This window comes from Erythrolamprus reginae, unplaced genomic scaffold (genome assembly GCF_031021105.1).
Source record: "Erythrolamprus reginae isolate rEryReg1 unplaced genomic scaffold, rEryReg1.hap1 H_1, whole genome shotgun sequence".
NCBI lineage: Eukaryota > Metazoa > Chordata > Lepidosauria > Squamata > Dipsadidae > Erythrolamprus > Erythrolamprus reginae.
In genome coordinates, this window is record NW_027248462.1 from 2,863,686 (window position 1) to 2,876,366 (window position 12,681).

Below are 12,681 nucleotides of genomic sequence, written 5' to 3' on the forward strand. Positions count from 1 at the left end.
GTTAAGGTTTGCTCTGCTTTTAGTTAAACTAAAACAAATGTGCAGCAGCTGCAAAAACAACAACAGCGTAGCTCTAGGCTGCATTACAGAGGGATAGAATCAAGATCATGTGAAGTGTTAATAACACTTTGTAATGCCTTTAAGGCCACACTTGGAATACTGCACTCGGTTTTGGTTGCCACAATGTAAAAAAGATATTGAAAGAGTACAGAAAAAAGCAACAAAGATTATTAGGGGACTGGAGACTAAAGCATAAGGATAATTGATGTAATGTGAGTAAACGTAGGTGCACCCACAACCACTCGCACAGCTGCATTCTGGACCAATTGTAGTCTCTGAATGCTCTTCAGGGATAACCCCAAGTGTTGCAATAATCCAACGGCGAGATGATAAGGGCATGAGCGATTGTGCGTACTGATCCAAGTGGGGTCACAATTGATGCACCAGATGAACCCAAGTAAAGGTCCCCCTAGCCACAGCTGTTAGGTGTTGATCTAATCTTAGCTGTTGGTCTAGGAGGACACCCAAATTGCAAACCCATTCTGAGAGGGGCAGTTTCTCCACCCAAGAGCCAAGGACGGACTGTCGATACATTATTTAGGAGACAGCTGCTTGGTCTGTGCCTATTGATATCCATCCAGACCGTCACAACTTTCAGGCACCAGCACATCACATCTACTGAACTGACATGGGACAGAGATATATAACTAGGTGTCATAAACACATTGCAGATATCTCACCCCAAACATCAGATGACCTCACCCAGTGGTTTCGTGTAATTATTAAATTATTAAATAGGAGAGGAGAGACCAAGTCCTGAGGCACCCCACAAACAAGGGGTCTCAGGGTCAATCTCTCTCCTTCTGCCAACACCGACTGTGAACAATAAGAGAGATAGAAGTAAAACCACAAGAATATGGTGCCTCCCAACCCTAGCTCCCTTAGTTGTTTCAGAAGGATATCATGGTCAATGGAATCGAAAGCTGCTGAGAGGTCAAGTACCACCATGATAGAGGAATGACCTCCATCTTGGGCTCACCAGAAATCATCCATAAGTGTAACCAAAGCAGTTTCTGTGCTATAGCCAGGTCTAAAGCCAGATTGACAAAGGTCCAGATAATCCATTTCATCCAATGACCGTAGGAGGTGAAGTGCCACCACTTTCTCTACAACCTTTCACACAAAGGGAAGGTTGGAGACTGGACAGAAGTTCTTTAATTCTGCTGGATCCTTCTTGAGGAAGTCTCACCATCACCTCTTTTAAAAGTTGTGAAAAGGACCCCTCATTCAAGGATGCATTAACTAAAACTTGAAACCAGCTTCATGTCACCTTCCTGCTGGCCAAAACCAACCAGGAGGGGCACAGGTCCAATGAACAAATTCATCACTCCCACAGTCTTGTCTACCTCCTCAAGAGTCACAGGCTCAAATTCATCCCATATAATAGGACTAAGACCTGCCCCTTTCATCTCGGTCAGAATCGCCCAATCAGTGTCCAGGTCCATCTGAATCTGAACAATTTTATCCAATAGAAACTGAACCATTCCCCCTACATTAAGGAGGGAATAAGTCACCCTAAATAGCACAACTGGGCATGAAACACAGATGCCGTAAGTGCAGAAAAATGTGAGCATTTTGTTGCCCATATGACCACTAAATAAGCCCTAATAAAGGCTCTTAAAAGTGTTCGGTCAGACTCAGAGTTACTGGGCCTCCAGCATTACACTAGATGTCTCTTCTGGCGTTTCATCTCCTGGAGCTCCTTTCTAAACCAGGGAGCTTTCCTGGATTCATCATCATGGAGAGGTCACAAAGGTGCAATTCGGTCCAGTGCACCCGGTGCTGCCTTATTCCAGGCAGCCACCAGGAACTTGGCCAGATTGTAGACAAGGAAGTCCGGTATCACCCCATGTTCCTTTGGAGTCCATTAGGTGTCTGGGATGGAACCATTTAATCTGCTCTGCCCCTCTGTAGTGGGGGAGTAGCGTCCTAAAGTATAACCTCAGTAGGAAATGATCTGACTATTGCAAGGGAAAAGAATCTATACCCCTTAATTCTAGGTCATCTCTCCACTGTATATATCGTGCAGCTTGAATGTGGCTCCAAACAATCCAAAATTGATAAAAAAGTTTAATTTTTAATATGAAGGAATTAAGAAATTTAGGGTATAATAGATCAGAAATACCTTAACTATATTTAATCATATTAAATTTTATTATTATTTAAATAGTTTTTAATTTTTTCTACCTTCATTCGTTTCTTTGTTTTACTTATTCTTAAATGTAGCTATGAACTTTTGGGGAAAGTCACAATTGACAAGATCAGCAAGTATAGTTCATTTCCACGTACATGATGATCTTGTTATAATTCTTATAACATGTAAATATTACTTTTGTATAATAGATTGCTGTATAAGAGAATGCTATCTTGAACATTTAAGCATTTCATATGATATTGTGCTTTCCAACAAATATTCTTTGGAGATCTGGTGATAAAACCTATCATTATCTCAGATCACTATGATTCAATTTCAGTTGTCCCAAACTCACATACATTTTAAAAATTAAAAGCTAATGTAGCACATTTGTAAACAGATGTGGATGGCAAGGGAAGGAACAAGGAAAATTTTCAGCTTAATGGACATTATCATCTCATTTAAAATAAAAGACAAAAGTAAGACAATGTAAGCCATAGAGATGGACATGACATTTTTTATGCTCTCAGTGTGGTTGTTGCTTGTATCTCTAGGCAAGGCATATGGCATTATATGCAAACTGAGCAACCCCTTTAAGCAACCACAAGAATATTATCAGATTGGTGATTTTATCATTGGTGGGGTTGCTTCTCAGTCCTATCCATTTTCAGAAGCAATAGACTTCAAGCAGTATCCAAATCCATGGCTTTTTGAATCACCAGTGTAAGTATTTATCTGTCTATCTGTTTCTTATCCTTTGTTTAGTGGAGTGGTAAATTTTAAGGATGAGAAATACACCCATAATTTGTAAGTCTGAAATCTCTCAATCACATCAATCATATTTTTAAAAAACCTGAGGGCAAACTCACAACTATAATCACTCCCATTTTGCTTTATGAGAAAATCTCTGGGTTCAAGTGTGGAATTCTTGTTGGAACAAACTATCTTTAAGCCACAGCTGACAGATGTGATGTGAAACTTCTTCTTCTTCATGGAAAAAACAGTCCATTTGATTTTTGAAAAAGCGTCTTTGAGATACCTTGAAGCTAGGTGTTTGGTTTTGCTTTGTTATACATATACACTTTTAATTAAAAGAATTTCAAAATAGAATTAGATAGGGAAGAGAGTTTGATGGACACCAACTAAAGAACATGTTGGAAGGAATATTACCATCTCCAAGATTCAGTTTGTGTGTTACACACTGTCAGTATACTTTAAGATAACATTCTTGATATTGCAATTGTTTGTCTCTGCTTTCTCATTCACTCTTCTCTGCATTTTTTCTAAGGCCCCATATTTGCCTGCAATTTTCATCTCTTTGTTTCTTCTACTTGTTTTCTTTGTCTTTTTTATCTCTTTGTAGTATGACCATTTGATAAAGAATACAACTTCTCATTCCAGTGAAATGCCAATAAACAATCAACATATACTCTCCTTAGTATATGCAGTAAAGGAGATCAATAGGAATCCAAAAATCTTACCAAACATTAGCCTTGGATTCCACATCTCTAATAGCTATATTGATGCAAGAATGATATATCTGAATACTTTGAAGCTTCTATCCAGTCAAGAAAGGACTATTCCTAATTATAGTTGTGAGAAACAGAATATGTTACCAGTTGTTATTGGAGAATCTGACTCCGAACACTCACTACTGATGGCCAACATTTTAATCACCTACAAGATTCCACAGGTAGGATATGTATACAAGAAATTTTGATTTGCTATTCCATATTCTTTTTAGCCCTTTCTAAGGCTTCACAAAATGAAGGAAAACAAAGGAAAGGGAATATGGAAAAAAATATTTGCAATTAGTTGCTGGGACCTTATTATTTATCTAAAATTCCCGTTATAGCTGTTAAAATTCTCTTTATGGCTTATGTACAAAAATGGAATATTCTAAAGAGATTTCAATATGGAAAATGTATGGAAAATATTGTAAATACAAATAACACACATACACATATATTTAAAAAAACATTTAAATAAATACAAATCTGTTAAGGTTTCTCATATTACATTTACACTGTAGTTTTCAAGTGCATCAAGTATGTAACTGTGATACTTCAAAAAGTTCAAGTCAGATATTTTTCCATAAATGAATATTCATTCTGTTGTATGCCTACAGAGAGGGCCGGCATACAAATCAAATAAATAAGTAAGTAAGTAAGTAAGTAAGTAAGTAAGTAAGTAAGTAAGTAAGTAAGTAAGTAAGTAAGTAAGTAAGTAAGTAAGTAAATAAATACTAAACATTAGTTATCAAATGCTTTACAATAGAAATGAAACAAAACAGAGAAGAGTTGTACTTTTTTCCTCCCATAAAGGTGGAGAACTTGAAATGTTAGCAGTTACAAAATCTCTCTCACACACATACACTCCATACTCATGTGAAGAATAAAATATAAAACCAAACAACATAAAAATGCTTTACCATTAATTATTGTATTTGATTAAATAGTCAAGATAAGACATGCAAAACTATCACAAATTTTAAGAGAGAGATGCACTGCAGCTCAAATAACGTTTTAACTCTAATTTTTATATCAAAAACATAATAAAATTTCTGCATTGTAACATTTATTAAGAAAATAGAAATATCTAATTTTGTATATACAACAGCAATATAGTTTAATTGAAAAACACAGGGCTGCATGAACTTTAATTTGTAAATTTATATAGAAGAATTTATAAAATAAATAAACTGTTTACCTGATTGATTCTTTTTTTAAAAAAATTGTGTTTTTTTTTAAATTAGGTTGCTTATTGCTTTTTTGCTATAGAGAAGGACGCTAGAAACAGTATACCTTACTTCTATCGTATGGTTCCTGGTGAAGCACAGCAGTTTCATGGAATTGTTCAGCTACTCCTCCATTTCCAATGGACTTGGGTTGGAATTGTTGTAACAAATTCAGATAAAGGGGAGAAGGTTATGGCAACCATGTTATCTATGTTTTCCCAGAATGGAATCTGTGCAGCTTTTATGGGAAGAATACAACCCTTAATTGATTTACTCCACATTGTCCATTTGACACAACATATTCAAAGTATGACCCATTTTCTCCAAAATATCACAACCAATGTAATTGTCATGTATTCAGATACCCAAACAATGTGGAGCTTCAAAAATATGTTACAGTTGGGAGAAGTAAGTTTGGGCAAAGTGTGGATTATCACAGCTCATTGGGACTTTGGATCACCAACATTTCTCAAAAAGATGGCATTAGAAATTTTCCATGGTGCTTTATCATTCACAATTCAAATTAATGAAGTACCAGGGTTTCAGCCCTTCCTTGAGCTCCTTAATGTACACTGGCCAAAAGAAGATGCCAGTTCCAAGTTCATTTGGGAGAAGGAGTGTTTGATACCCTGTTTTAATATACACACAAAAAAGTGTGTTTGGGATGGAAGTGCAGAAAACCTACCAAAATCTTTTTTTCAAATTAGTATGACTGGTCAAAGTTATAGCATCTACAATTCTGTCTATGCCATTGCTCATGTTTTACATAACTTCAAGTCTTCCAGATTTAGGTTGAAACCAACTACTGATAAAATGGGAGTGGGATTTTTGAATCTAGAACCTTGGAAGGTAAAAAAAAAAACATTCAAAGTGTGCTATTTATTATTTTGTTTCTTTCTTTCCAATTTGTATGCTGTTCTGTAGATAACTATCCTGCACTTATAATAAATGATAAATGAAATAATAAATGCTGCAAGATATGATACAAAATGTAGAATACAAATTGAGAACTTCTGTTTCCATTCCTTATTATGCAATATTGTAGGTGGGGCCAAACTCCTATCAGGACTCACCATAAGTTACATTTGCTGATATTATAACAAACTGAATTCCATCAACTTTCATGGAGAGCTTTAGAGTCCGAGATAGAGACAGATCCATAGAACAAGTGTAAGAACAACCAAAGAAATAATTGTCTCTCAAACTGTTTTATTTCTTCCAAATCAGCTGTATCATTTCCTGAGTAAAATCTCATTTAACAACAGTGTTGGGGACCATGTGTCTTTCAATGAAAATGGTGAATTAAAATCTGGTTATGACATAACAAATTTGATTGGTTTTCCAAACAAATCCTATTTCAATGTCAAGGTTGGAAGGATTGATTCATACTCTTCATCCAGCAAACCATTCGTCATTAATGAAGATCTTATTGTATGGCACAAAGAGTTTAAGAAGGTTAGACCAAAGTATATGTTCTCTACATTCAAATCGGGAAGATATAGCAAAATTGATGCTTGGCATTCACTCTTTTGCACATAGAGTGGGTGAATGTTACTACTAATAATAATAAATGAAAAGGTGGCTTTATAATTCTCTTAATGAAATAGTGGTTTTATGAAATATACCATTCTAAATTTTGATAAACAATAACCAGCTTTCAACATATTTTTCAAAGGCAAATAAAACTTCAGTTGTCATAGGGCAGTACTTCTCAATTATTTTCTGTTATAATCCCCCCCCCAGGAAGAAATAAACATTTCACATGTCCCCCAACTCTTCGCAGGGACTGTAAATAGTATCAGTAGCAGGATTCCGCCCAAAACACAGCTGAGGAGCTGATCAGCTGTGCTTTGATGAAGAAATGATAATTTTAAAAAATAATAATTTCAACATTGGTGTTGTGCCAGCAAAAAGGGGAGAGAGGAGAAATTTTAAAATGTGGCTCATAGGCAAGAAACTGAGAGTTACCTTTCACTCCAGGGGCTTCATTTCTCCCCCAACCCCCACACATCCTCTCCCTCCACCTCACTTGCCTTATTTGTTCTAGGGTTGCAACCAGAGGTTTAATAGCTAAATGCCCTCCCGCTCCCAAATCTGTGTCTTTTGTTTCACCACTGCTGAAATCATTTCTTCCTAGCAACTTTCTCTTTTATTCAGTTAAGATTGCCAGCCTTCATTTATCATTCTCTCTCTCTGTGTGAATCTGGGCATGAGTAAGCGAAGCTGTGTTTATTTTCTTCTCGGATCTTGGGAAGAAGAGGACAGAGTAATGAGATCCCTGCCTTGCCTGCTTCTCCCCCATACATACATGCATGCAAACACGCCTTTCCCCCCTCCCTGCAACTCTGGGTGTGGGTGTTGTTTCACTTGGTTCCGACTGCCTGAGTCTGTGTCCGTTCTGAGGAGAACATGAGCTTCCCAGGAGGTAGATTGGCTGACTTGAGTTCACCAACCAGGCTGAGATGCCTCTTGCTCTTCACCAAAAAATCCTTTAAAAGATGATAGCACCCATGGATCATGCACCTCCCTGACATCGCTCCACACCTTCCAGGGGGGCATGCACCACTATTTGAGAAACACTGCCGTAGGGGTATCACATATTCAAGATGCATTCTTGTCTGTTATTTTATTATAACAAAACTCTCAGCATCTAAGATTCTTGAGTGGTAAAGACTAGACAGACCTTAAAAATGCTTATTCTGATTATAAGTCAATGCTTCCCCTTTTTTCAGATCAGAAAGCAAATATAGGCAGGTATGGTTTATAGGGATGGTGAAGTGAGTTACAAGAAACAACAAGAATACACAGTAGCAATTGTGCATCAATAAAATATATAAATTTCTATGCTGCCCAGAGTCATCTTCAGATGGGTGGCATAGAAATTAAAAAGATGATAGATAGATAGATAGATAGATAGATAGATAGATAGATAGATAGATAGATAGATAGATAGATAGATAGATAGATAGATAGATGTAGGTAGGTAGGTAGGTAGGTAGGTAGGTAGGTAGGTAGGTAGGTAGGCAGATGATATGTAGCTAGGTAGTCAGGCAGGCAGGCAGGCAAACAATCACATATACATTTGGAGATTATTTTTAATGTAATAGAGAAAAATATTTTACTTATTAGCATCAGAGCAAATTTCAACATCCACTAATAAGTGTTTGGATTCAAGAATAGTACCACTCAAATTTATTCAGTGCTTCAGTCCTTGCACCTCATATTCATCTACTAAATTTGCTTTTATCCAAAACTATAAATTGTTCAGGCAATATAATGACATAATATGATTCTATTTAATAGAATATGATTCTATTAAAACAGAAATTGGAAAATTATTTCAGGAATCATAGTTTGGTTGTTGTTCACCAAATCATAAAACAGGGCTACAAATATGATAATCAGTCATTATACTTGCACTATATAGCTTTTTTATCAACTGCCACAGCAGCTGGTATTAGGTATAGGAAATCCTGATTATGGAAAGGGAGATTTGCAGGGGGAGGTTCAAGAACGAAGTGGAAGGAATACTGTATCTGAAAGATTCAAATGGCACTTGAGATATCATGTACCAGAAAACTTAAGGTAGATGAGAGAAAGAAGAGTTAAATAATTTTTTAAAAGCACATAGATAATGCCAGAGCATGCCCAAAGAAGAGCATTCCCACCAGTAATGGATTCTAAAACCGGTTAGTGTGTATGCTCACGCACATGTGACACTTTTATGCATGTGCAGAACTATCCCGGGTGAGTGGGCAGAGCCTCCCACCTCTGGTGCTATTGGTTCTTAGAATCTGGTCGAAACAGGAGCAACTCACCATTTATTCCTTCATGACACAAGACCCAAATACTGTTTCAAGAATTAATAAACTTCTATGGTTTTCTATTTATACATAGGTGCCACCATCTGCTGTCTGCAATGAAAAGTGTCATCCAGGATACAGCAGGAAAAAGCAAGAGGGAAAGCCATTTTGTTGCTATGACTGTATTCCATGTCCAGCTGGAAAGATCTCAGATCAGAAAGGTAACTATTCCTCCTTCCCTTTTTATTAAGAGACAGTTTGGTGCAGTGGTTTAAAATGATGGATTAGAACCCAAAAGAATCTGAAAGACTGTGAACTCCATTCCTACTTTAGGCATGAAAATTTGATGGATGATTCTGGATGAGTAATTCTCTCTGTGCTAGGAGAATCTTCTGAACAATATTACCAAGAAAAGTGAATGGATTTGTTCCTGGGGTCACCAGGAATCAAACCTGACTCAAAAGATTGTAATAAGAACACATCAAACAAAGTATTCAAGAACTTCCTATGGTTTCATGGAAGACATGTAATTCAAAGGATTTCAGAGGGAACATGCATGGGGGAGAATCTCTAGGAAATTCCAGACTGGAAGAAATAAAGAAATTGATGTGATAGATCAAAAACTAATTTAAGACTTTTTATTTATAGGATTACAGATCAAAGTTATAAATATCTTCCATAACTACTTTTTAAATTAATAAAAATGTAATGAAGTATTAAAAATCCATAAGCAACTAAGTCGGAAATATATCATAATGAAACAATAATTCTGATTAATAATATATGCAAATACAATATAACTTGATTAGGATTTTGCATCTGGACCAAATTTTGCCTATTTGTAGCCCTTGGCATCCCCTCTATTGCTGAAAGCTAATGGTATTATTTTTTGATCTGAGATCAGAAATACATGAAAACTGGAATATAAATTATAAATTAGGTACAATATGGTTTTAAATGAAAAGAAACAAAATATGCAAATACATGGTACCTTGTCTTATGAACGCCTCTTCTAATGATCTTTTCGAGATATGAACCCAATGTTTAAGATTTTTTTGCCTCTTCTTCCGAACTATTTTCACCTTACGAACCCAAGCCGCCATCACTTGGATGCCCCACCTCTGGACTTCCATTGCCAGCCGAAGCACCTGTTCTTGTGCTGCTGGGATTCCCCTGAGGCTCCCCTCACTGGGAAATCCCACCTCCAGACTTCGGTTGCCAGCTGAAGCGCTCATTCTTGCATTGCTGGATTTCCCTGAGGCTCCCCTCGCTGGGATTCCCTTCATTTTTGCCAGCCCTGCTTTGAATCCCAGCAAGGAGAGCCTCAGGGAAATCCCAGCAGTGCAAGAATGGGCACTTCAGCTGGCAACGGAAATCCAGAGGTGGGGTTTCCCAGAGAGGGGAGCCTCAGGGGAATTCCAGCAGTGCAAGAATGGGCGCTTCAGTTGGCAATGGAAGTCCAGAGGCTGGGATTCCCAACGGCGCAAGGCAAAAGGGGTGAGTTTTGGGATTGCACACATTATTCACTTTTACATTGATTCCTATGGGAAACATTGTTTCATCTTACGAACTTTTCTACTTATGAACCTTGTCACGGAATGAATTAAGTTCGTAAGACGAGGTACCACTGTATTTGTATTTTGAGTCTTAATCACATATCTCCACTCATGATTGTTCTGTAGGAGGTTAAGAATAGCCTTAGACACAAACCAGTTGCTTGTCCTTACTTTACATAAAAGTAGGAACCAAATTTGTTTCTTTGTTTCTAGTACAAATTATAATTTAAATATCTTTGGACCTAAATATTGTAGTGGCATGGGTGGTAAAGAAAAATAAATGAATGAATGAATGAATGAATAACCACTTATAACTTTTATAATTTTCAAATAGTTATGAATAAAGAGTATAACTCAACAGTGTCTCAAAATAAATGATTATATTTTTCTGTAAATTGTAATCTCATGCAATTTCATATTTTGGTTTACAAAGAAAATGCATTTTGATTATCTCCCTTCTCATTTTTCTGCAGAAAATTTCATCCCAGTCTCTCTTTTTTTACTCGGTTTGAAAATGTTTTATAAAAACTATTTATAATTTGTAGAGATCAGAAGCACTGAAATAAGAGAGGCACCAAACAAATTTAATAAATAAATAAAAAATTTTCCTGGTACATTTTTGATCTACTGATTTAGCCACATACTCACTGACCTATTTATTTTCCCCTAATATGTATAGTTTTGAACATCTCAGTTTAAAACAAAAATTAGACCATGCATGTAAAACTGAGAAAAGGGTGAATATCCAAACCTGATAAGTATGAATTATATTGTGCACAAATGAATGATTTATAAGTACTAGGCTTTATAACAGTCCATTTTAAATTCTATAGAAAAAAAGCCTGTAGAATATTGTGTGGATCCAATATAAATCTCTGCCTAATCTAGACTATAGAAAGATCTGTGTAAATGAAATAATTGCACTATACTTGACAGACTTTGGAATGTAATCTGTTCTATTCTTCAGACATGGATGACTGTTTCAAGTGTCCAGAAGATCAATACCCTAACAGATCTCAAGATAAATGCCTAATAAAAAGTTTAAACTTTTTGACTTATGATGAAGCTTTGGGTATTAGTTTAGCCCTTTCATCTTGTTCTTTTGCTCTGCTCACAACTGTGGTGCTTGGAATCTTTATTAAGCATAGGAATACTCCCATTGTCAAAGCCAACAATCTGGATCTCTCCTACCTCCTCCTAATTTCTCTTCTGTTTTGTTTCCTATCTTCTTTGCTATTTATCGGCCGTCCTGGAGAAGTGATCTGCCCTTTACGTCAAATAGCTTTTGCTATCACTTTCTCAATAGCTATCTCTTGTGTATTGGCAAAAACCATCACTGTAGTTTTGGCTTTTATGGCCACTAAGCCAGGATCAGCTATAAAGAAATGGATAGGGAAAAAATTGTCAAATTACATTGTCCTTTTCAGCTCCCTAATTCAGACAGGAATTTGTATTTCCTGGATTTGTATAGCTTGCCCTTACCCAGATATGGACATGACCTCCTTAACTGAAGAAATTATACTTGAGTGTAACAAAGGTTCAATTGTTATGTTTTGTTGCATTATGAGCTATCTAGGATCTCTGGCTGTGGTCAGCTTTATTACGGCTTTCCTGGCCAGGAAGCTGCCCAATAGTTTCAATGAAGCCAAATTTATCACTTTTAGCATGCTAGTATTTTGCAATGTTTGGATATTTTTTGTTCCAACATATCTAAGTTCAAAGGGAAAATATATGGTGGCAGTGGAAATCTTTGCTTTACTGAGTTCCAGTGCTGGATTACTTGGTTGTATTTTTCTCCCCAAGTGTTACATAATTGTCCTGAGGCCTGAACTGAATAAGAAGAACCATCTAACAAGAAAAAATATGGGTTGTGGAAATTGATTATAAGAAATTTAATTAAAAAATGGAAGATTCAAGATTTCTAATCTAGCTTGACCTTGTCTGCTTGTTGGGTCAGATTCATTTGCCAAATAAAAAAACTGAGATGCATTCAAAAGTGAAAGAGAACAAAATAATATGTCTCTAAGTTAAATTCAGTATTTTATGAAGACATTGTTTTCTGGTTTGTATAATAAAGTTTACTTAGTTAACATGGCTGGCTTCTAACCAGCTGCTGAAGCTTCCTCCGATGTAGGTGTGGTTTATAAAATAAGAAGATACACAATGTATCTGTATAACATTGTTTTATGTTTTGTTTGTGATTGTTTATTTTATGTAATTTCAATGCAGTGCAAAAATGTATTTATGATGACAGTTCTCCTCAGGCAACACTAACTATGGAGAAGGAACAAGGATTAGCTTTCCAACAAGGTGTTCTCCCAATCTTGTATTGTACAGATGTATACAAGAAATTGTATAGATGCATATATTAACTATTAACTTGAAAAGGGC

The 12,681-nt window shown here is 36.2% G+C and overlaps 1 protein-coding gene across 1 annotated transcript; it reads left to right on the forward strand.

Annotated features, from left to right (window-relative positions):
• Positions 1-1,729: 1,729 nt before the first annotated feature.
• LOC139155318 (vomeronasal type-2 receptor 26-like) lies at positions 1,730-12,171 on the forward strand. The gene is made up of 8 exons (XM_070730438.1): positions 1,730-1,899; positions 2,287-2,345; positions 2,749-2,917; positions 3,596-3,887; positions 4,950-5,780; positions 6,081-6,386; positions 8,829-8,955; positions 11,258-12,171. Exons 1-8 carry the CDS (start codon positions 1,730-1,732, stop codon positions 12,169-12,171), a joined length of 2,868 nt encoding a protein of 955 aa, XP_070586539.1.
• Positions 12,172-12,681: the final 510 nt, after the last annotated feature.

What these genes read in the sequence shown, in the direction of transcription:
- LOC139155318 (XM_070730438.1), top strand. Translation starts at nt 1,730, where the DNA reads ATGTCTCTTCTGGCGTTTCATCTCCTGGAGCTCCTTTCTAAACCAGGG. An exon ending in TCACCTACAAGATTCCACAG is followed by an intron (nt 3,888 to 4,949) that starts GTAGGATATGTA and finishes TTTTTAAATTAG; the next exon opens with GTTGCTTATTGCTTTTTTGC. An exon ending in AAAGATCTCAGATCAGAAAG is followed by an intron (nt 8,956 to 11,257) that starts GTAACTATTCCT and finishes TCTATTCTTCAG; the next exon opens with ACATGGATGACTGTTTCAAG.